The 24,985-nt window shown below is 47.5% G+C and overlaps 2 protein-coding genes across 6 annotated transcripts in view; one reads left to right on the plus strand and one right to left on the minus strand.

Annotated features, from left to right (window-relative positions):
• The window catches only part of RNF115 (ring finger protein 115), a 58,243-nt gene that overhangs the window by 23,049 nt on the left and 10,209 nt on the right, over positions 1 to 24,985 (plus strand). For 2 of the 3 annotated variants that reach the window (XM_075607877.1, XM_075607878.1), the window contains 2 exons: positions 1,676 to 1,791; positions 2,401 to 5,964. In XM_075607877.1, the coding sequence (XP_075463992.1) occupies positions 1,676 to 1,791; positions 2,401 to 2,532 (248 nt within the window). In that variant the 3' untranslated portion in view covers positions 2,533 to 5,964. Of the gene's footprint in view, positions 1 to 1,675; positions 1,792 to 2,400; positions 5,965 to 24,985 lie in introns of those variants that run through there. The other variant, XM_075607879.1, reaches the window with a different exon arrangement.
• The window catches only part of ITGA10 (integrin subunit alpha 10), an 82,771-nt gene continuing 70,468 nt past the window's right edge, over positions 12,683 to 24,985 (minus strand). For all 3 annotated transcript variants that reach the window (XM_075607872.1, XM_075607871.1, XM_075607873.1), the window contains 12 exons: positions 24,763 to 24,848; positions 23,849 to 23,990; positions 23,614 to 23,706; positions 22,653 to 22,729; positions 21,719 to 21,808; positions 20,336 to 20,420; positions 19,663 to 19,776; positions 19,480 to 19,566; positions 19,118 to 19,231; positions 16,913 to 17,008; positions 15,254 to 15,367; positions 12,683 to 13,371 (listed from right to left, as the gene is read on the minus strand). In XM_075607872.1, the coding sequence (XP_075463987.1) occupies positions 13,306 to 13,371; positions 15,254 to 15,367; positions 16,913 to 17,008; positions 19,118 to 19,231; positions 19,480 to 19,566; positions 19,663 to 19,776; positions 20,336 to 20,420; positions 21,719 to 21,808; positions 22,653 to 22,729; positions 23,614 to 23,706; positions 23,849 to 23,990; positions 24,763 to 24,848 (1,164 nt within the window). In that variant the 3' untranslated portion in view covers positions 12,683 to 13,305. The remainder of the gene's footprint in view (positions 13,372 to 15,253; positions 15,368 to 16,912; positions 17,009 to 19,117; positions 19,232 to 19,479; positions 19,567 to 19,662; positions 19,777 to 20,335; positions 20,421 to 21,718; positions 21,809 to 22,652; positions 22,730 to 23,613; positions 23,707 to 23,848; positions 23,991 to 24,762; positions 24,849 to 24,985) is intronic.

The raw sequence follows: 24,985 nt of genomic DNA on the forward strand, positions 1-24,985 counted from the left end.
TGTGAGCGGGTAACCCCTGTGAGCGGTGTGGTGGAACTCCTGTGAGCGGTGTAACTCCTGTGAGCGGTGTAACTCCTGTGAGCGGTGTAACTCCTGTGAGCGGTGTAACTCCTGTGAGCGGTGTAACTCCTGTGAGCGGTGTAACTCCTGTGAGCGGTGTAACTCCTGTGAGCGGTGTAACTCCTGTGAGCGGTGTAACTCCTGTGAGCGGTGTAACTCCTGTGAGCGGTGTAACTCCTGTGAGCGGTGTAACTCCTGTGAGCGGTGTAACTCCTGTGAGCGGTGTAACTCCTGTGAGCGCTGTAACTCCTGTGAGCGCTGTAACTCCTGTGAGCGCTGTAACTCCTGTGAGCGCTGTAACTCCTGTGACCCCTGTGAGCGGTGTAACCCCTGTGAGCGGTGTAACCCCTGTGAGCGGTGTAACTCCTGTGAGCGGTGTAACTCCTGTGAGCGGTGTAACTCCTGTGAGCGGTGTAACTCCTGTGAGCGGTGTAACTCCTGTGAGCGGTGTAACTCCTGTGAGCGGTGTAACTCCTGTGAGCGGTGTCACTCCTGTGAGCGGTGTCACTCCTGTGAGCGGTGTCACTCCTGTGAGCGGTGTCACTCCTGTGAGCGGTGTCACTCCTGTGAGCGGTGTCACTCCTGTGAGCGGTGTCACTCCTGTGAGCGGTGTCACTCCTGTGAGCGGTGTAACCCCTGTGAGCGGTGTAACCCCTGTGAGCGGTGTAACCCCTGTGAGCGGTGTAACCCCTGTGAGCGGTGTAACCCCTGTGAGCGGTGTGACCCCTGTGAGCGGTGTAACCCCTGTGAGCGGTGTAACCCCTGTGAGCGGTGTAACCCCTGTGAGCGGTGTCACTCCTGTGAGCGGTGTAACTCCTGTGAGCGGTGTAACTCCTGTGAGCGGTGTAACCCCTGTGAGCGGTGTAACCCCTGTGAGCGGTGTAACCCCTGTGAGCGGTGTCACTCCTGTGAGCGGTGTCACTCCTGTGAGCGGTGTCACTCCTGTGAGCGGTGTCACTCCTGTGAGCGGTGTAACTCCTGTGAGCGGTGTCACTCCTGTGAGCGCTGTAACTCCTGTGAGCGGTGTAACCCCTGTGAGCGGTGTAACCCCTGTGAGCGGTGTCACTCCTGTGAGCGGTGTCACTCCTGTGAGCGGTGTCACCCCTGTGAGCGGTGTAAGGGCTTGACCCCGCTGCCTACTACAGCGTCCGCTGTGGCGGACGTTGCACGGACGAGAGCCCTCCCCTCAATGGCACCGGGCCCGCTGCGAGGGGGGGGCCGCAGCGCTGGGGCGAGACCTGCTCCTGCTCTCAATAGAATTGAGAGCAGGACTCGCGTCGAGCGATAAGCCACGCCCCCGGCGGTTCAGCCAATGAGGGCGAACCTGCCGGGTGACGTCATGGCCGCGCCCCCGTCACTCCCCCGCCACTCCCCCCCTCCCCCCCCCCCCCCCCCGGTTTCTCTTCCTGCAGCTCCCTGCAGACCAGGTAATCGGCTGCACGCGACGCCAATCTCGCGGACGCGCGTTGCAGCTGAGTTACCGGGGCCTTAGCCTAACCCGTGTGCTGCTGGCTTCGTGTTATACTGCATCTCCTCCTAAACTCTGTTTGTGTGCTGTCTGGGCCACTTGAGTTGCCAGTGTCTTAACAACTCTCTGCATGTCCTCCTCTTGTAGATATGGGTCTGGAGTGTCCTGTATGTAAAGATGATTACACAGTAGGCGAACAAGTTAGACAGTTACCCTGCAATCATTTCTTCCACGGAGACTGCATCGTGCCATGGCTAGAACTGGTAAGAACATGCTTGCGAGCTGCATGACACTTCTGCTGGCTGTTGCACCTCTTATTTTCTGCCTTGTTTTGCTTCAGTTCCGTGTCCAACGTTGCTTCTCTATCTTGGTGTGTGTGACACCGCAGGCGCTTGTCTTCGAACACTGATTTACCTGCCACTAGAAAACTGATTGACTTCAAAAAATAACAGCTTTAAAAGCCGGAGCAGTGTCTGCTTATATTAGAATGTGAAACAAACCTTTTGTTCTATTCCAAAATTAGTTACAGTCCAAATAGTTTGAATGAAGTAGCAGCTTCCTGTACATAGAACCTCTTTGTTTCATGCTGCTTGTTTTCTCCTTATTTAGATTCTAACTTTCCCGTCTGCGCGTTGGAAGATGCTTGGTTCATGGGTGTCCGTGGCTGGCAAACTCTTCTGGGTGGTATTTGTAATTGTACTTGTACAAAAGCTTTTCAGACCTCACACGAATCTTCTTTTGGATGCACTGCAGCTTTCTGTACAACCGAAGAAGATCTCCGTTCTCAAAAGCTTGTGTCCAACTGCAGCTCTGTAGAAATTATGTGAAATGCGCCTAACCATTCAACCCACCCTATGCGCTCATTCTTGCAGCATGATACATGCCCAGTGTGCCGGAAGAGTTTAAACGGAGAGGACTCGACACGACAACCGCCCGGATCCGATTCCTCCGCCAGCAACAGCTTTAGCAGTGAAAGCCAAATGCACGACCGATGGACTTTCTAAGGGATCCGGGCCTGCCTTCCCTGCAGCATCCTCACTGCAGCGTGTACATTCTATGGGAAGATGCAGTAGCTTGAAAGGTGGAGAAGACAAGAGCAGCCACCGAAATAGTATCGCCACGTACGCTGCCCCCTTATTCAGATCGAAACTAGCATCCACAGAATGAAGGGATCCGGCAGCCTATTGTTGCCTAACTAAACGGAGAATAACTGTACTTTCTGTTCTCCCCGTGAGCGACGTGTAATCACCGGCTTAAGTTTAGCCGTTTAAAAAGTGGCGTCCTGCATCTTGACCCACCATCGTACTGTCTTGCAAATGAAATTAAGCTGGAGGCGTTGGGTTACCAGAGTGGGAGACAACATTCACCGCCCCCCCCCCCCCCCTTTCAAAGGGATGCATCGCAAAATGGCCTGGGGATGTGGACGGAGATACTGCTGTGTTTGCATCTTCTTCTTCCTTCCAATGCCATCCAAGCAGAGACCAAACTCAGACGAGGACAGGACAGGGAGGAGAGGGTACTTATTGGCTGGGGCAGTTGGAGAACACTATACATGACCTTCATGATTGAGCTTTCTAAGTCATTTCAACCAGCCACAAAGACACAATAATGCCGGATATTCCAATCCATACTCGCGTCCTTGAAGACAGCATTGTCACCTATAGCTTACCCTGTAGAATATTCTGAGTGCTTCAGTTAAGGTGCCTGTCTCTCTTTTTTTTGCTCAGATGAATCTGGTTGTCACTCACTTCCCCATTTCCTTTGGCCTTTATCACTAAAAGTGGCGACTGGATCGGATGCAACGTGTTTCCTGCGCCTCTCTCCGTACATTTTAACTTTTCCTATTTGAAGTAAAGTAGAAAGAGAGGGCAGGGGCTTGATTTTTAATTTTATATTTTTTTTTTGCACTTATTTCTCCCCCCCTTCGTCCGTCTCCCCCCCCCCCCCCCCACCTCTCATCCCAAACCCCTAAATATTTCTCACTCTTATTTTGGTTGTGCATTGTGAACATGAAATCACCATGCCAAAAAAAACAAACAGATCTTCAGAAAAGCTACAATTTAACCGAAACCATGTGATTATTTTACAGTTACGATACATTTATTCCGGCATTGACATCCATCCCGCTGCTCATGCATTGCTGCTGCCTACTGTTCTACGCAACCAGGGGTGCTAAAACTCCAGCCCACAAGCCCCCCCTCCTCCTCGCCCCCCCCCCCCCCCCCCCACCCCCCAATAGGTCAGGTTTTCAGGATATCCCAGCTTCCGCACAGGTGGCTCAATCAGAGGCTGTCAAAGACTGAGCCTGAAGCAGGGACTGATTGAGCCACCTGTGCTGAAGCACGGATATCCTGAAAACCTGACCTGTTGGGGGGGGGCTTGTGGACTGGAGTTGAGCCCCCCTGTACTAAACCATACTGGTCCTGGGGAAAGTTACATTTGTTTGCACACAGAGATATGTTTAACGGCCTCAATGCGTTCTTCTTAGTTTGCACATGAGCCTTTGAAATCTCACAAGTCTCTTACGACGTGGTCTCCAGGAAGAAAGGAGAAACCACGTCTTAGAAACGACCACAAACTGCATCTACAAAGATCTATCATAGGGTGGTCAACGCCAGTCCTAAGGAGCCACCAACAGGTCAGGTTTTCAGGATTTCTCTGCTTCAGCACGGGGGGGGTGGGGATCGGCAGTCTGCGACTGAGCCACTGATTAAGCCACCTGTGCTGACGCAGGGATATCCTGAAACTCTGACCTGTTGGTAGCTCTTCAGGACTGGAGTTGGTTACCCCTAATCTATCATGTCAATCCCTGATAAAATCTCACAACATGCGAAAGAGGACAATCCGTAACGTTTTCTAATGAAATAAGTATAATTCGAGATGTAAAGGTTACCGTGTTCTCTTAACAAGTGGAAGTGGGGCAAAGGAAGACTTCGTTTAACATCCCAATGTGCGTTCCTTGAATCACATACACGTGTAAAGGTTTAATTCCCGTCGTACAAAGACGCGTTGCCCGGGTTTCACCATAACCCTTTCAGTGCTGGAGCGAAACTACCAGCTTCCAACAGCACCAAAAAGGATCATCAACGGATTCCCAAGGAGATCCCTCTATACGTGCAGCACAGACCTCAATGATTATCCATTCCCCTACCGCTGTTCTATAAATGGAGCATCGCTGTCCAGCTGATTTAGTAGCACGGTGGGTGATTGGGCTCAGAGAAGTGTCCGTCACATCGTTATCACTCATTGGCATCCAGACTGGTCTTGTCATGTAATCTGATGCCAAGGCAAGACACTAAAACCTGATGCGGAAGATCAGCTGTGGCACGGATGGATTTTGTGGTGGTTGTGGAGCTGGTTTTCTTGGGCCCCGGAGTATATTTGGCACGCAGCCGAAGACAGAGCCAGTTCTTTACACGCGTCCTCCCCTCTCGGCGCGTTTCCCAGTTACAAACCGCACCAGATTTAACACAAATATCCAGTTTTAAGTGGAGGGATTTCTTCCCCCCCCCCCCCCCCCCCAAGATAAATCGTGCGGTTTTCTGCGCCAGCCGTATAGCCGGGTGACCGTGTTTACAGGTTTAATATACAAGCAGCACTGGCATTTCTTCGCGGGCACATGTGAACCTGCTTACAGGTTTAGGGGCCGAGGAAACCTGCATTTAAACAGCGTGAAACCCCGCTGGTGCTGCAGGAGATGGCAGCACACTGTGCATTAATACGAGAGTCCATTAGAAGTCTGCAGAGAGAGGGCGGTTGTGATTGTGAAGCAGAGTTTGCAAATAAAACAAAGCAACTGCTTCTTGAAGATGTCCATGTAAGAAGATGCATATACAGTACATTTCTGGATGTTCCTGGCGTGCAGTGTTGTACAGAAACCCGGCTTTACGTCAGCTCTCTGATCCCAGTATAATGCCCACTTCAAATAACCAAACTCTCCTTTTCTCACGCTGGATAACTTCAGTGACATTATGGCTAAGGTGCGGATACACGTTTTTTTCATTTACCCAACAAAACGTTTTTCTTACATCTCCAAACGGAAGAAGAATCTTGCAGAAAGGAACGATATTTTCCGTTCTGCACCACCAATGTTAATCATTATCAGATCTGTTCTAGTTTTGTCATTTCTTTGCTTTTTTTTTTTTTTTAATCGAATTTCATATTTAATTAAAAGAATATATCTATTAGCTGTATAAACTTTATTTGCACTCTGCTTATATCTTTTTAATCTGGTATTTATACTGCTTAACACCTTCACTGGCAGTCGGGCTGTTGCAGGCCCACCTGACTGTGAAGAGGTTAATAATGTGAATTTTTTTTTTTTCCTGGCAGTATTGCCAAAGGAGCAGAAAAAGGTGTTGGTGACCATTGCGGATGAAATCCCCACTCGCTCTGTCATTCTCTGTACATTTGTAATAAATGTCCATTACCACGTGTCCCATGTTAACTTTTGATCTGTTCACACGTTGGATGCAGGTGGATACGAGGATAACCGCAGCAGGCTTGGTATTGGAGTTCCCTCTCCTGTTTAAGCAGTCTTCCAATTGGAATCTCAAAGGGAATTAATGGCGGTGTTCAGATAATTGTCCGTTTTTGAAGAAATCTGTCATTTCTAGGTCCAGTCAGAGCATTCCAGTGCTTTCATGTATAATGGGTGGTGGTAAAGATAATTGGGGTATTGCACACACCTACATGTCCAATGACTAAAAAGACGGAATAGGGCAAGGGAGGTAAAGGCCCTACAATTCGCCTTTACAGGGATTAAAAATCCATTTTATTGTTTTTAAAGTTACCAATCGCCTAGATTTAAACATGACTGTCCATTAGCACTACTCATCTGTGGAAGTGCCACTGAAAGCCATGTATGATCTCACGGAAGACTAATTGCGTTAATGAGGCAGTCCTGTGTAGCACAACCTTTCGGTGTGACTTGGCATGCTGCGATACAATCACAAGGTGCCATTTCTCTGTAGAAGGTGTTCCCCTACAAACGGAATGGGACAAAATGTAGTCAGTCCTTGGTAAAGAAGGAATTTGAGAGTGCTTGTAGCAAACAGGCTTGGCAATGGTGCTTCATGTTGCCCAGGATGCTCTCCTGCCCAAACCATGGTATAGATGGAAGGGAACAGAGGGAAAGTTTGCCACTGTATAACTATTTGGTTAGACCACATCTTGTAATTGGAGAACAGTTGAGGTTGCATCACCATGATGAAGACATTGCAGAATTGGGGAAAAGTGCAGGGAAGAGCCACCAAGTGATGGAAGGTGAGAAAGATTATCTATTATCCAAATAAGGAGTGTTTAGATTAGAAAAGAGGCATCAAAGAGGTGATGTGAGTACTATATACAAGGAACTTTTAAAGGGAACGTTTCATCCCAATGACGGTACAAATGACACAGGGTTATTTATCCCTTGAGATTAGAGGGAAGGGAATGGTTCTTTACAGTAAGGGCAGTTAAAATGGAGCATTTACTGATTGCAGATACAGGAGATATCTTTAAGAAAAGGTATTCAGGGATATGCTGAATAACAAATATTGGGAGTGTATTGTCGCAGGAAGAAACTTGGTCATTACTGGAGTTGGGAAGAAATAGTTTTCCTCTTCTAGGACGTAATTGGCAAATGTGTCACTGGATTTTTCTGTTTGCTTTCCTCTGGCGATCTGTGCGCCAAATGTGTCCCGCCAAGCGGCTGCCATGTGTCCCGCCAAGGGCTGCCATGTGTCCCGCCAAGCGTCCGCGATGTGGCCTTTGGACTCTGCTCCAGCTAATTATACACTCGTTTAAGCGGCTAAGTGCAGTTTTTCTCACGTAAGTTAAATTCATGTAAATATATATGGTACGTGCTTGCAACATGCTGGCCTTTAATCATTTTCATGACTTTAAATGCATCTAAAATGAAATTGCAATAAGCTTGTGGCCCTTCTGCTGCTAAATGCTTTCTGACGTGGCCTCTTTGGAGAACTAGTAGAGGAGCCTGATATAAAATGTATCTCGCCCAATTAGAATTTACCAATGGTTACATTTTGATATCTGAACCTATGCATTTTTCCCCCTCCCCCCGCCTACCTAATCTGTGCCTGTGATTCCTAAATCCAGTCCTCAACAACTCATAACAGGACAGGTTTTAAAGCGACAGTCCTGGCATCACTTTTTATTAAAATAATTTAAAACTGTGCAGCATGTGTAGTTTTAATGAGAAATAATTACCTAAGCTGCAGATCGATCCATTCTCCTGTGATCGATTTGGCGAAGATCCTGCTTTTGTGGCTAGAAAAATGGCTGCCTGTCAGTGCTATGCTGCAGTCAGTAATATAATGTTACATTGCAGCTGTAGCATTTCACGAAGTATAACCAATTATTGTTACAGCTTTCAGAGTAATATACTGCAGCTGGGAATACTGCAACAGATATGTTTGTGATACTTTGTTGCCAAAGGACAGAGCTCAAAAACGTGTATCAGAGCCTGTTTCAAAGGATGTGGGTGTGACTTTCTAAGTGGTTGCTAAGTACATTATTAAAACTCATTGAAAAAAAAAAGAGGCATTAAGAGGTGTGGGGGAATTAAATTTAATACTACCGAACTGATTTATAAAAACACAGTATTTTGAATGTTTTGCTCTTTTAAGGATAGCCCATCTTCAGCTCGGGTGGTTTAAGTTGATTTGAGCACCTGTGCTCAAGAAAGGATTTCCTTTAAAAGCGACCAGTTGTGGGTTCCTGAGGCCTGGCGTTGGGAACCCCTATACTATGCTACTTACAGTGTGTTGCAATGTTATGTCGCCTTTACAAATAAGTAAAACTGTTACTTTATCGTGTGAAAAATCAATCTGTATTGCTTTTCTCTGGGATTCAGGCATTTTAGATGCTTCATGTTATCTACCTAATGGTGGCTTTAAAATGACCATATCAAACAGTGAACAAAACAAAAACATGTTTTACCTGTGGTGTTACTGTAGTGACTGACAAACTGGCTTATCCCCAAAAAGACTTTTGATCATTTTTTTATTTCTAATTTGTACTGTTGATTGTCAGGTTGCTCAATTTCCGTATTATTCGGTATAATAATCTGTCAGTAACCCTAGTGGGCACCCTATATTTAAAAACCTTGTATGCAAAGTCTGAGACTGGACATGGAAATTGCTCTCTAAGGCCCCGGTAACTCAGCTGCAACGCGCGCCGCGAGATTGGCGGCGTGTGCAGCCGATTAACTGGTCTGCAGGAAGAGAGACCGGGGGGGGGGGGCGTGGCGGGGGAGTGATGTGGGCGCGGCCATGACTGAATGGGGCCGCGCCCTCATTGGCTGAACCGCCGGGGGGCGTGCCGTATCGCTCGACGCGAGTCCGGCTCTCAATTCTATTGAGAGCAAGAGCGGCTCTCGCCACAGCGCTGCGGCCCCCCCTCGCAACGGGCCCGGCACCATTGAGGGGAGGGCTCTCGTCCGTGCAGCGTCCGCCACAGCGGATGCTGTAGTAGGCAGCGGGGTAAAGCCCTAACACAGATTGTATTTACCCTACAAAATTGTCCTCGTGGGATATTCTTTACTAGATGTCGGGGATGCAATGCCTCATTGGAATAATGTATTACACATAGGCGCATTACAATATAAAGTAAATTCTATATATTCTATCTTTGACTATAACTAATCCAGAAAGGGATTATTTTTCTAGAATCCGACTTTAAAGTAAGACGTAAACCACCAAAATGTTGGTTCAGATGTTTTTGGAACAAGAGAAAATGATTTTGTACACCCTGCCAAATCAATGCAGTCATCAGTAAACTGAGGCCAAGAGAGAATAGATGAGAAATATATATATAAAAAATTATTATTATTATTTTCAGTGTAAGTATATCAATGTTCAACATGTTCAACATGTACAACTAAATGGGCCACACTAGGGCCCACTGGTAATTCCATGGCAACTCCTTAACATTTCAAGTAATACTCAAATATCCCCCCTCCCCCCAACCTAGTTTTGAAATAATAGGGCGTCTCTGGAGTGCTTTAGTTTAAAGGTCCCATCTCATGTGCGCCAATAGAAAAGCCACAAGGAATGAAGCTACGGCTTCTTATAGGTTTAAAACCTCCATATTGTGAACTCAGCCGGGCCCTTCAGATAGACGTATCTTGGAAAGCAGGGGTTCCCAAGAGCTGAAATCAACATGGTTCAGCTCTGGAGATCACCAGCCCCGGAGAGCCACTGCTTCAAACCTGTTCTAAAAACAAACCTGCAAACCACTTCAAAATCCAATCTGAAGTAATTGCTTCCTAAAACCGGTTGCATCATATGTTATAATACCGCTAGAAGGTGGTGGGTCTGTACGGTTAGGAAAAACATTGGCCGTCCATGACTACAATGCTAAAATCTTGTGGAATATTAGACTAAAGAGACCCAATATCCAAAGTGCACAAAAGGGAATTATTCTGGTATATAAAATATGAGAACAATCATGAATAAGGATAATTGCTACACTCGAAACAAAAATTGTTCAAAGTACATGGTGAAAGGTTCTAAAATAGAATCACGCCACGGAAGGTCCTGGCGAGGATTAATCCGCATGTGCACCTCCCGGTAATGTGTAAAATGCTGGAGGCTGCGAGAGGAACAAGTACATATGTTAATTCCTGTTTATCTAACCCTGTGTTGTTCAGCAGATGACAAAAATGCTGAAACCCTCAAATACATTTCTGAAATAGGCTTCTTATCCAATAAGGAATAAAATCTATCGTTCAATAAAGGTTGACGTTCTGTGCTATAATCCACAGTATTTCAAGGTACCCCGCCTCGGCCTGCTTCACTTTTATCAACAAATTAAGTACAATTATTTCTTGGGGTTTTTTTTTAAGTTAAAAGTTTTAAGTAAAATGTTCTTTTTTCAAGAGCCAAATTGCACCAAATTATATACAAGTTAATAACATCACTGCAAACCAGTTTATCAGACGTCTGGACCGGAGCACTAATATGTGTAAAGGAAGGCACACCCAATATGCTCTCACGTGTGTATCTACTTTATCTGCACAATTCTTAGATATAGCAGAAGAAACCAAAGTATCTACAGTGGGAGGAATATCAGAAAAATATTTACATTCAAGAGTTTTTAGAGAATCTTAATCTACTTCTGATGACAAAGCGGATATTTTAAGACCCTCTGGGGGCCCCCAAGCACCAAGACTTCAGGGTCCTTTCCTTGAGGTGGCCCTCTTCCTACAGCGTTGCGTTGCCATGGCAGTGCGTTGCCATGACAACGTGACAGGTGCAGGAGGGCAGCTGGGTAAGTGAGACACCCACATCCCCTTCCCCCCTTGGGTGAGGACCGGGGACACTGCAGCTCCCTCCGGTCGGGTGGAAGTTGGATCCCAGTGCAGACGGGAGGAGGGAGATGGCAGACAGTGACCGGTGCCGGGCTGCTGCATGTGGAGCACTGACCCGCTGCAACCTGTGGGGGGCAGGGGCCATAACCTTGGGGGGGGGGGGGTGTAATCCGACACTAGATATAATGTTACTGAGAGAGGTTGTACAAGTACCCGGACAAGGTCTCAGTTGAATTTGAATGGAAAAATGTGGTTTCCATTCAATTGCTGTTTTTTTTTTTTTATATTACCAGGTTGTATTTGTTTTACATATTGGGATATAACAATATTACTGAAAGGAAAGTATGTATGTATATATATATATATATATATATATATATATATATATACATATACATTATAATTGCAAAATAGTGAAACATATGGCTACTTCTGGCGGTCCTACAATTCTGCTGATACTCTGGCAAGAAAAGAAGTTGTGCAACTGGATTCTTCAAGATCAGCAGGAGAGGCCTAGCAGGTAACACATCTTTCTAAGGTAGTGCAGATACATTCGTGGTCCGCTGATTATGCTCGAGTAATCCATACTGATCTGTTAATGCAACAGATGAATAATGGAGGTACTGTATATTTCATGGTCAACAACGACATCTGCAGGTGTTTGTCTACTGACACTGCAATAAATATTGCTGACATCACATGGCAAACACTTGACCTGATTGGCTGGGACTATTCTTGGGGTGTGGGGGAAATAATATTTACCATAGCTTTGAGAGTGTTATGTACAGTAGGTGCACGTGCATGCAATATGGCTGGTGTGTGCACACGCACTGCGGCATATAGCCGGTGAGACCTTATTAGCTGAATAAATTATTGCTTATTAGATCTCAAGTATTTATTCTTTTTATCCTGTTATTTACAGGATGACTTTTAACATTTTTATATCATTTATGAGTCTGGATACCATACCTAACATTTTAATAACCGGGAAACAAAATCCGACTGCAAATGCTTTCTATTAATCTCAGTTGATTTGACCTGATTTCAGTAAATTTATGAAAAGCACAAAAAATAGGACTGGCTTTTAATTGCATTTTTATATTATTTATGAGAGCGCATAACTTATTTAAGATTTACACTTTAAGAATTTTTTTTTTTACCCTAATTGCATATCATGTCAGTTGATTACAAATTACCGATCACTGTTTATTTCACCTGATTTCAGTGCATTAAGAAAAAAATCCCCCAAAAAAGAGGTCTGGCTCTTTATTGCATTATTAAGCAAAGAAGGGTAGCTATGTTGGTCCTTTCATCCATGTAGTAACAAAGGAGTAGGTGGTACGATGCCTTTTAACAAGTAGTTAATGTTGCAAGGACCCTGAGAGGTTGGAAAGCCTGTAACATATCAACTACTTGCTGGTCCAATAAAAGGCATCACACCCGCTCCGCCCTCGCCCTGCTGTGTTGTTGCATTATTATATAATTTATAGGTGTGGATACATAAGGTTATCACCTGAAATACAAGAATTACCCTCATTGCAGTCAACGACTGAGCAATCTGATTGAGCCATCTGTGCTGAAGCAGGGATATCTTTTGAACCTGACCTGTTGGAGGCCCGTGAGGACTGGAGTTGGCTTTAGAGGGCGGGTGTATGAATCCACTACGGTGGGCTTGAACATGTTTATATTCCGCGATATAACTGGATGTCCGTATATAATTCTGCATACATATCTGAGGTGCACACCTCTCGCCCCTGTGTCACAGAGACACAGAGAGACACAGAGAGAGAGGCAGGCAGGCAGGCGTGATTGGCAAGAAGCGGTAATGATACAAAGAAGCATGGGGTTAAAGTGTCTTTATTACTGGAATGCTGAAGTTATGCTGGGAAACGTCCTGTTCCGATTTGGACTTCTGCCTTGTCATTCTGTGGAACAGTCGCTTGTGATAGTCACAGTAAGTGCTGTGATTTGGGGAAGGTTGGCCCAATCAGTGGCTTATCTCCATGAGGACGATCCCTTAGCCACCGTTATTGTGTGTTACCTTTTTTGTGTCACATTGTATCCCCGCGCACTGATCCATTTTGGCACCAAGCTGTATTGACCAGGTCTGCATACAAGGCCACGTTTCTCTGTGCCACCGTCTGCCAGGGATCCCTGCCGCACGGCTTTTCCTAGCAGTAATAACACGGTGCGCTTCCTGTCGCTTCACTCGCGGAGAAAATGTTGGAAATTCTGTTTTTTGGACTAATGTGTAAGTCCCCCAGAGATGATGTTATACATGAGATTTCGCTGCCACAAAGGTCTCTCCAGGATCTAAGCAGTGAAACAATTCACCAGCCGCAGCCCCCCCCCACCCCCCCTGCATGGTAATTTATAGTCTGAGGTGCTGCAGTTTGGGGAATCTTGAGGTCTCCTTTTATGGCTTGTTAGAGGAAAACTGAGAGAGATGGCGGGTCCGTGCCCGTCACTGCGCTTCCTTTTCTGTCTCTTCCGTCTCTTCTCCTTGGGTTTTCCGGGTGAAAAATCCCAACTACACAGGAAGAAATAGGAAAAGGTGAATGATAAAGCAGGAGATGGGTGAGGGGTGAGCAGGTTTTATCCACTGTCCCGTACAGCTGATAAGATACGGGTGAATTGTTAGGTCTTACACGTGTTGTGAATCATATAGGTCATGGATTTCCACATAAGGTTTTTATTATCATCTCTATCAAACCAATGGCCCCCTACCCGGCTGCCCCGAGGGGCCTGTTATGTGCTCCTTGACCGCCTGCAAGATTCTCCACTCTGTTGTCGGGCAGAAGTTGGATTCTGGCACAGACAGGAGAAGGGAGCTGGGGAGTCCCCAGTCCAGCAGGACCGCTCGTCACCCCACAGTGTGTGTGTTGGAATGAGAGGGTGAGTGGTGAGAGGAGGGTCTTACCCTCGGATCGGCCCTCCTCCTGCAGCGTCGCATTGTCATGGCGACCAAACGTCACATGGTGACGTGTTGCCGTGACAATGCAATGTCGCGTGACGCTGCAGGAGGAGGGTCGCTCTTTAAGGCTACGGCCCCAGTATCGGCTATTGCATGCGTGCCGGGCGGTGCGTGCGTGTGTGAAAGCCACGTTCTGTGGCTGAGCTGCAGGGGGAAAGACAAGATCGCAACGGCGGGAGGGATGGTGGGGGGCTGTTGTTGGCGTGGTCATGTCACGTGGCTGGTTTGCCCTCATTGGCTGAAAGCCGCCGTGACGTTTGTCTTTGCAAAAATGTGGACGCGCATCGCGATCTGTACATGCGCTTGCAGGCAGCTACTGGGCCCAGCACCATAGGGGGGCGGATCTTGTTCCTGCAGCGCACGCAGTAGCGCTCGCCGCAGCCTACACTGGGGACTCACCTGCTGCCCCGGCAGCGCCTTAGGCCAAGCACAATCTGCCCCTGGCCCCCGCTTCTCTTTCAATGCATCTTTAGGCACTTGATCAGCTACATGTAAGGGTGAATTGTAACTTGGGGTTCCCGTGCATCTACTTGCTCCTGCTGCTCCCCTGATCACCATGTTTTCAGTCGGAGGAACGCTGTCAGGATTTAGCAGTCTGCAGACTTGCTGCAGCACTAGAAGACGGCACCAGAGCCCCCGGGTACCTCTATAGGAGGTAAGCTCGTTACTTTCCTTATAGGGCCCGTGTAGGCTTCTGAATATAGTGTATCCCGTATCCCAGCTCGGCTTGCAGAGAGAGATTTGTCCTTTTTTGGACATTTTGAAAGCTTCTTCTTGAGCACTCGATACATTTTATTATTGGTCATTGTTTTCAGTTGGAGGGAATTCTATATTCACAGTCGCTGTGAAAGTCTTCAATGCAGCAACCTACGCCCCCTAAAAACGCTGCCACAGTAGGAAGTAGAAACTGAGGGTGTCTGAATACTTCAAACTTTCTACAAGCTCAGGAAACGCCACGAGGGCGTCCTGGAGATTACAACTACTGAGTATAATGCAGCCTGAGCCCACCTGCAGAGGGTAAGAGGGCTGAGCCCACCTGCAGAGGATAAGAGGGCTGAGCCCACCTGCAGAGGATAAGAGGGCTGAGCGGACTCTTTGTTAAATCATGGTGTCCTTCAGATGTTGGCTGGGAGTTACTTTGTAGCCAATCGAGCCATTAAATGGGTAACATCTATTTCAGAGGTGGGCAACTCCACTCCAGTCAAGGGCCACCAACAGGTCAGGTTTTCAGGTCGGTCTTTGACTGAGCCACCTGTGCTGAAGCAGGGATATCCTTAACTTGACCTGTTGGTGGCCCTTGAGAACTGGAGTTGCCCACCTCTGATCTATTTGCCTATTGATGCAGGTCATATACATTGTCCTGAGCCAGTGGCCCAAGTTGTGTGTTTTACAGGCCCAGTTCTTGACCATGTTTTTTGCGAGCAACTGTCCGACATACCTTCCAAAGGATGAATATAATAAGGGCGAGTAGGAGAAGACCTCCGATAATGCTCCCAATGAGGATCCATAGCGAGAGAGGGAGAAGTCTGGGCTGAAGAATTTCCAGGACACTCTGCAATGGAAACAAGTTATCCTAAATAATGATTTAACAGCCCAACGCTGTTCCTCCTTCCCATCTCTACGCTGTTCCTTCCTACCTCTACGCTGTTCCTTCTTCCCATCTCTACGCTGTTCCTTCTTCCCATCTCTACGCTGTTCTTACTTCCCATCTCTACGCTGTTCCTTCTTCCCACCTCTACGCTGCTCCTTCTTCCCACCTCTACGCTGTTCCTACTTCCCATCTCTACGCTGTTCCTACTTCCCATCTCTACGCTGTTCCTACTTCCCATCTCTACGCTGTTCCTACTTCCCATCTCTACGCTGTTCCTTCTTCCCATCTCTACGCTGTTCTTACTTCCCACCTCTACGCTGTTCCTACTTCCCACCTCTACGCTGTTCCTACTTCCCACCTCCTACGCTGTTCCTACTTCCCACCTCCTACGCTGTTCCTACTTCCCACCTCCTACGCTGTTCCTACTTCCCACCTCCTACGCTGTTCCTACTTCCCACCTCCTACGCTGTTCCTACTTCCCACCTCCTACGCTGTTCCTACTTCCCACCTCCTACGCTGTTCCTACTTCCCACCTCCTACGCTGTTCCTACTTCCCACCTCCTACGCTGTTCCTACTTCCCACCTCCTACGCTGTTCCTACTTCCCACCTCCTACGCTGTTCCTTCTTCCCATCTCTACGCTGTTCCTACTTCCCACCTCCTACGCTGTTCCTTCTTCCCATCTCTACGCTGTTCCTTCTTCCCATCTCTACGCTGTTCCTTCTTCCCATCTCTACGATGAAGGCTGTTATAACGTGAAAGGATGTCTGAAAGGCGACGTCGGGTACATCGTGTCTTATTAGGTTGACTGGATGCAGGGACCTCTTTATGGCTTCTGTTATTGTTGTAGAGTCGGTGGTTACAGATGTCCCAGCAAACACGTCAATCGTATATATTCGGTTAAAGAGGCCGTTTTTGTTATTTTTTCTCCCCCTCATTTTTTTAAATACAGGATTGAAGCAGGAGCTGAACCCCATTAATTTCAGCTCAGGGGACCCCCTGCTTCCAGAGATGCGTACTTCAGTAGGGGGCGCCGGTAGCCCCTCCGGGGTTCACTATATGTCTGCTTTTCAAAGCTCCCGGGCTCGGTGGGCCAATAGGAAGCTGTGATGTCATCTGGTGCGGCTTCCTATTGGCCCATGTGAAGAGTAAGCAGAAAACTGCAGAGAGATATCAACACCCCCTACGGAGGTCAGTATCTCCGGAAGTAGGGGGTCGCCGGAGCTGAAATTAATGTTGTTCAATTCCAGAGACCCCCTGCTTCAATCCCCTATTAAAAAAATGAAGGGAAAAAATGGCTCCTTTCATAGGATTAGTGGGAAGATTTGACTATTAGGAATCTTGTAAGAGGGGGAGTTTCTTAGCTAGTAAGAGGAAGTTACCACTGATGGTAACCGGACCAGAAGTGGCGGTTTTAGTATAAAAGAGAAACTCCATGTCCCCAGAAAAACATGAACTGCTTCACAAACAAAATCCCCCGTGGTAGCAAAGGAGTGAAAATCCCCACCTCTCTCCGATGTCCCGCTCTCTCTGTGAACAGGAGCCCGTTCTCCTTCACGTCCAAAACGAACGTACTGATCACTTTAACGGACTTGAATTTGGCCTGTTGGGTAGAGAACACAGTGACACGCTTGCCCTGCACGCCCGTTCTGTTTTCGGTTAAAGTAGAAAGATGTTCAGCGGTATTTCTCACGGTGGCGAGTGTCTGTGCGACGGGCTCTCCCGCCAACCGAAGCCGCGTCAAGCGTCTCATCCAGAAACAGATGTACGCGCTCGGCCACACGAACAAGAGGGTCTTTTATACAACTTATTGAATATACAAAAGATCGATGGAGCACGATGTTTCGGGGTGTTATCCCTTCCTCAGGTGCACCCCAAAACTTTGTGCTCCATCGAGCTTTTGTATATACACAGATGGAATAAAAGACCCCCTTATTCACTTAGCCGAGGGTGTACATCTATTTCTGGATGTTAAGTAAAGAATCAGAACAGGGATATTTTTTTTTTATTTTTTTTAAACCAATTTCTCTGGTCGACAGCTTGAAAAAGCAGCCGACCGGCTTTACCTAAATAAGTAGTAACACAAGTCATTGGAGTCTACCTACCTAGCTGATTCTATAGTTTACTCAACGAATGTGGTGCATTACATAGTAATGCTGAGTATGATGGGAGTTCTTCATAGACAATAGTGCACAGAACCTCACCAGTCTCGTCTTCAGATTTATGTTGAGTGGCTAAAATGTTTTGCGTGCCACTCGCCCTACTGCCGTTAGTAATAACCACCCGTCCTCAATGTAGGCGTTTGGAGAGAGTTAGAAGGCCATAGACATCCAAGGAGAGCAGCAGGGGCTGTAATTATTATGGAGGCTCCAGTACAGTTTGTATGGGTCCAATTTGTCTACAAAGAGGAAGGATGACACCATGGGTGCTCAATGCCAGTCCTCAAGGGCCACCAAATGGGCCCGTATGAAGCATATCCCGGCTTCAACAGTGGTGGCTCAATCAAAATGACTGGGCCACTGATTGAGCCGGGATATCCGTGGCCTGTTGGTGGCTCTTGAGGACTGGAGTTGAGCACCCCTGTGTTAGACTCTTGGCTGGCTCTTGGCTGGCTCCCCCGGCACTGCAGAGGTTAATGTGACTTTTCTGCTTGTGTGTGATTTCCCCTTTTTGGGGCTGTGCGCTCATTAATTCCTCTAGGAAAAAATTCCACCGTGTTTGAGTAACAAAGACCGGTCTTGTTAACGGCTGCCTTTCCCTTCCATTGGCTGCCCGCTCATTCACACCATTAAATGCCTGGAACGTGCACGTTGGAGCCGCAGCAGCAGCACGGAATACAGGGAGACAGATTTTCACCTGCGCCTGAAAGTCCAGCCTCTGCCCTGAAGCTGCCATCTCTCACACTCTGCTTTTATACCCAGTATGCTGAGGGGCACTTTGCTCTTTATACCAGCGTTCCAGGTGGCATTTCTTGCTATGTTTATTTTATTTGTAGGATTGAAGCAGGGGCTCTTTGGAGCTTAACTACGTTAATTTCAGCTTCAGGCACCGCCTACTTCCCGAGATACTGACCTCCTAGGGGGTGGCGGTATCTGTGCAGGTAGTGGCTCCGACGGGGCTTGTTGGTGCTAACATAATGGCGGCTTAAATGTCCTACGGGCCAATAGGAAACTGATGTCATCCCGTGCAGCTTCCTATTGGCGTGATGGACATTTAAACATGGAGATACCGGCGCCCCCTACAGACGTAAGTATCTTGGGAAGCAGGGGGTCCCTGGCGCTGAAATGAATGCAGTTCTGCTCTGGAGACTCCCTGCTTCAATCCTATAACTACAATAAGTAAACAATGCAAGAAATGCAACCTGGAGTGCTGCTCTGAGTAGGGCAGAGGGCCTCAAATCCAGTCCTCAAGCCCCACCAACTGGTCAGGTTTTCAATGAACCACCTGTGCTGAAGCAGGGACTTAATCAGTCCCATCTGCAGCACAGGTGGTGAAGTCTTCGACTGAGTCTCTGATTGAGCCACCACTGCTTAAGCTGGGATATCCTGAAAACCTGACCTGTTGGGGGCTTGAGGATTGGAGTTGAGCACCCCCGGAGTAGATAATACTGTGAGCAAGAGGAGAGAACCCCCAAAACATATATGTCCTCTTCTCTATGCAACTCGCCGTTGGTGTGTAATAAAGGACGGGACCAGCAGCAGGCGGGACTCACCTTGGTGAAGAAAGGATTATGGATGGTCCTCAGCACTGCTAGGGAGAGCTCGGTGTTCTTCTGCAGACTGGGGAGCAGGCAGGTGATGGTCTCACACCAACTGTTACTGCAGTTCTGAGAAAGTACATAGAGGGCAAAGGTGACCAAACTCCGGAAGGGGTCACTCCGTCCTGTCGGGGCCCCCTCCGCGCGGACAGTGACTCCCAACATGAATGGCCCTCGTAGACTTGCAGGAACACGGAGTGCTCCCAGTCACGGAGAGCCCGTTAAAGTGTCACTTTCTTAGTCTCTAGAACTACAAAGTCGCGCCAGCTTTGTGCTCTTCATAGTGTCGCAGCACTTGGCGACCTGCGTGTACTCACCAGTGTGTCCGCATGGAGAAGATCCTCCGGGTGAAATGGCACCACTCCAGTCCGAGTCTTGGTCATGTTGGACAAGACGCAGGTGGCCTTTCAGATAGGAACGAAGGCAAGATGAGTTGACATAAGCGGAGGTCCGCCTAGGGCTCACAGCTCAGAAAAGACGCCAGCTGAGTAATAACTTACATTGTTCGCTATGATCCCGGTGACGGATAAGAAATACGTGCTCCCGTATGCCATCGCCGGTGTGTGGATGAGGACGGACACATTGTGAATGTTGTAACAGCCAACATACTGGACCTGCCCAAAAAGAGAGGAACAAGATTACACAAACACTTCAGGACGGTAGAGGTCTCCCCGGTATGTTCTTCTTTCGACGCAAGATTTAATTGAGGTTTTATGAACTGCTTAAACATCGGAGAATGTTAGTTTCAAGTTATATACTTATCCACAAATGTGTATCGAATTAAATTACATATACGTTGCAAATAATACATTGGCGCGCACACAAATAACAGATTAGGTTATAATTCTGAATACATGACATGCCAAGCATCTAACACATGATCTATATCTGTAGAACAACTGTTGGAAGACGTACAGAAGGCGTCATGTGGGTGAGTGCTTTCCCTTCATTGTAACTGTAATATATGCTTCTAAGGACCCTATTCAGTGTGGCATGAAGCCGCCTTCCCACGGCTGGGGAAGAGAACGGCTCCATTCAAATGCATGCGATTTAAAGACTTCTCCAGGATGGAGAAGCAGCTTTGCAGCTGTATGAGGCGTGGCAGAGTGGGAACACATATGGAATGTCCTGTGTATATCACATTATACGGCACACACCCTGCTAGCACTGTACCTTGAAGTTTGTTATGAACTCCGGCCCCAGGTTATTGGGAGCTGCCCGTCCTGACTGCACCTCGTAACGATTCAGGCTGGACTCACTGTGAACAGGGACCACAGTATCTGATTAATATGAGCAGCTTGCTGCACTGTGTATTTCTACTTCGTGTACTTCAGGGCAGGGGTTACCCTCTCCCAGGGATTGATTACTGCAACACCTTGTGCTCTTATCCCGCTGTTCTGTCTGCCTCCTCAAAAAAAAGTTTGTCCCTAAAGCAAACAGATGTATAGACAAACAGGCAAACACACATACTAACGCAGACACACACTGTACAGAGACACACACACTGTACAGAGACACACACACTACAGAGACACACACTAACTCAGAGACACACACTAACTCAGAGAGACACACACACGCACGCTGAGACAGTGTCAGTGCGTCAGTGTGACACGCAATCTGACCACAATCAAAGTTATGTGTGAATGCTAGGCACATGTAGTAAGTGTGAGAAGGAATGAACCAAGGTATATACGAGATTATAAAGTATATAAGCGATTAGAAGGTTTAGAATAGATTAGAAGGTATATAAGATTAGTGGGTATATAATAGATTGAGAAGGTATATAAGCGATTAGAGGGTACATACGAGATTAAAAGGTATATAATAGATTACGAGGTATATAAGAAGGTATGTAAGAGATTAGAAGGTATAATAGATGTCAAGGTATATAAGAGATTAGAAGGTATATAATAGATTTCGAGGTATAAAAATTAGACAGACAGATGTCCTCCCGCTATTAATCCCCGAGTAAAGGATAACTGGGGTGCAAGCGGGATATGAATGGACATAAGACACATACATGTTTCCCTAATCAGGGAGACACGAGATTCCCATGTATACGCCCTCATTCAGATAGGGTGCAGCAGGGTGTTGAGAATGAAGTATATCTCTAAGCTGTAGCCCGAACTACAGTTCAAGGTATATAAGAAGGTATATAAGCGATTAAAGGGTATATAAGAAGGTATATAAGCGATTAAAGGGTATATAAGAAGGTATATAAGCGATTAAAGGGTATATAAGAAGGTATATAAGCGATTAAAGGGTATATAAGCGATTAAAGGGTATATAAGAAGGTATATAAGCGAATAAAGGGTATATAAGAAGGTATATAAGAGATTAGAAGGTATATAAGCGATTAAAGAGTATATAAGAAGGTATATAAGCGATTAGAAGATATATAAGCGATTAAAGGGTATATAAGAAGGTATATAAGAGATTAGAAGGTATATAAGCGATTAAAGGGTATATAAGAGATTAGAAGGTATATAAGCGATTAGAGGGTATATAAGAAGGTGTATAAGCGATGATGAGGTTTGCGCCTCCTGTCGGCACCTCATTATGAAGAGTTCCGGTTCATATCGCACGTAGGCGAGGAGCTGGGCCGCGTTATCGTGAAGAGTGTCATTCATTTCTACGTTGTCACTAGAGAGAGAAGGGAGCGCGTTCAGATAGAAACAGTTTCCCCCTAATTCAATCCTCATTTTCCAGGTCCTTCCTTGTATTGGCCTCTTATCACCTCTGTCGGGAGTCTGGTCTATGCATCCACTGCCCTTTCAGTGACGTGTCTGACAGCACAGAGATACACAGGCATGACGATCTGTCCCATATAACGTTGTAGGGATTAACATAATGCTGGTGTCTCACTTCTTTGCATCTGGATGATGTACCCAGATCAGAGGCAGACCGGGCACAGGCGCCCCTCTGGCAACAAAAGGGTTACTACGGACAATACTTTTCACATGTCCAAGACTTCCGTAATCCCTAGGCTAGCAGAGCGCTGCATTGCAGGCATCTTCTGGCAGTGAAGTGGTTAAGCCGGGATATGACCGCCCCCCACCCTCCCCCTCGCAGAGCGGCCGCCTAGCTCTAAAGTCTCGGGCCTGGGGGCCTTCGCCCGCGCAGAGGCTGTGGGAAGCGGGTGCTTTCCCCGGGCATAGTCGATGGGCCGGGGCGTGCCTAGGGGCGTCACGGAGCTGGTTCGCCCTGATTGGACGAACCGCTCACGTGACCGGCCTGTCGCACCAAAAAAATCAGTTTCAACTGATTTCTCGCGCAACGCACGCCCCCTCCCGCTTCCGTGCGCGCCCGCACGCCGCATGGACGCGAACACTGCCTTAAGGCAGTCTGTTCGCTCAGCGCGCGGACGCGTCTGCACGGTCTGTGGTACCATGTCCCCAGCATTAGCCTCCTGAGAAGAGAGGGTTAAGGGGAACTGGCTCACCCGGCAGAATGTGTGTAAAACCCAGAGAGGGATTCACCGGTTTACCTGTTTGCAGCAAGTTTGATCTGCACTCGGTTCAGGAGGGTAGAGCAGCTAAACTCAAATTCCAGCAGGAACGCCACCTGCACAGGCAGAGAGAGAGCCGGGGTAAAGGGCGGGGGGGTAAAGGGCGGGGGGGTAAAGGGCGGGGGGGGTAAAGGGCGGGGGGGTAAAGGGCGGGGGGGGTAAAGGGCGGGGGATAAAGGGCGGGGGATACAGACTGGGGATACAGACTGGGGATACAGACTGGGGATAAAGGGCGGGACAAAGGGGGATAAAGACTGGGGATAAAGGGGGAGGGGGATAAAGGCCGGGGATAAGGAGGGGGGGGGGGGGAAGGCCCAGGATCCATTTCAACAATATAAACATCTTTCTTTTAGAAACGACCTTTTGCATCCTAATAATACTGTACGTCCCTAATAATACTGTACGTCCCTAATAATACTGTACGTCCCTAATAATACTGTACGTCCCTAATAATACTGTACGTCCCTAATAATACTGTACGTCCCTAATAATACTGTACGTCCCTAATAAACCCACCAGTTGTTTTCCAGTCATCTCTCTCTTTGGGGGACATTCATTAACCTCCGATACGGGTTACCCGACTACACCGCGTTCCCGCGGTCACTGACATTTCTCTTAATGGCAGATAACGTGGGATTGCGCTGGGATAACCTTTAATCCTGGTCTTTGTCTCGTAATACAATTCATTTCCTCTCTTCTGCTTGGTTTCTTTTGGGGGTATTTCCTTCTCTCTCTCTTCTCATCTTCGTTCCTCTCTCTCTCTCTTTCCTTATCTACTTGTCTTTGTCGCTCTCACCTCCTTTCCCTCTCTCTCTTTCCCTGTCTGTCTCTCTCTCCTTGTCTGTCTGCCCCTCTCTCGCTCTGTCCCTCCCCCTACTCGTGTCTGTGTCTCCCTCCCTCTCTCCAGAACATATATATGTGTTGGATAAAGGCCTCTCACCTTTGCCGCGGCCCTGAGCACCGGGTAGCTCACGCTGCAGGATCGGGAATGAGAAGACACCGACGCGCACTCCACTTTGGTCTGAGCTTCTCCCTGCAAAATCCGAGCCTTTGTCATATCTTCTTGTTTTCAGTTAAGAGGTTTAAAGTTAACGCGTGTGACCTCCTATCTGTGCTTATAACGGGTCCAGCACGAGCGCTATTTAGTGTGAAGGGGTTAACAAGTGTGTAGGTACCTTTACAGAAAGACTGGAGAAAAGGAGGTTTCTGGAAAACCAAATCCTCAGACTGGTGTTATAAGAATTATCCCTCCTGTTCTCCAGAAGGATTTCCACGGCCAACTTTTTCCTGTCTCTTCGGATAATGTAGGGTCTGTCCCTGGAACGGCAGAGGGAGAGCACAGAGAGTGAAGAAGGGTGGGGGGCCGGGTCTCTTCCATGTAGTAACACAGGAGGGAGGAGGGGGTATGGTACCTCTTATTGGACCAACAAGTAGTTGGTACGTTGCAGGCTTTCCAACCTCTCAGGGTCCTTCATCAGGTCCTACTCCTACCCTGAGAGGTTGGGAAGCCTGTAACATATCAACCACTTGTTGGTCCAATAAAAGGCATCACACCCGCTCCTCCCTCTTCCCTCTCCCTCTTCCCTCTTCCCTCTCCCTCTCCCTGCTGCATTACTACAATCACAGAGAAGGAATGACAGGGCTCAATGTGACGGCTGGGATCCTAAGGGGGCTTTGTATTAAGGTAATTTTAGAGCCAAATTGCCCTCAATAGTGTCATTATCAGCTTGTTCCTTTTATGCGTCAATGTATCAAGTAATTTGTTCCAATTTTGGCCCCATGGGTTGGGATTTGGGGAGAGTTACATGACACACATAATAGTGAGAGGTATAATACTGCGTGTGGGGGTACATTTATCTCCCTTTAATCTGAGTCCAAAAATGTGATGAGACTTCCTGGCTTTTAATACTTTGCACCAGAAGCCGTTTTTTTGTACATTTGACACAAATGTGCTCCAAAAATGTGTCAAAACACAATGCTCAGATTGCCCTTGATACATAGCCCTGCCCCCCAGCTGTGCTATGAGTGCATGCAACCCAATGCTAAACCCTTTGAGCAACGTCTATCATCCCTAGTACAAGAAGCATACCTGGATCCAGTGATGTCCATATGAGCCTGGAGAACCAGGTCTGTGATACACTCATCATCCTCGCCACAGTCTTTAAAGAAGGGTACCTGGAGATCACAGTGGAAGAGTTACAAGCCTTAGGCCCCGGCCATGTTACCTGCTTGCTGGCGGAAGAGCGCTGAGGCGCGCTCCCGCTCAGCACTGAGCCCCTACAGTCGCAATTAGAGCGGCTTTAGTAGGGGCT

The sequence above is a fragment of the Ascaphus truei genome, chromosome 7 (genome assembly GCF_040206685.1).
Source record: "Ascaphus truei isolate aAscTru1 chromosome 7, aAscTru1.hap1, whole genome shotgun sequence".
Taxonomy (NCBI): Eukaryota; Metazoa; Chordata; class Amphibia; order Anura; family Ascaphidae; genus Ascaphus; species Ascaphus truei.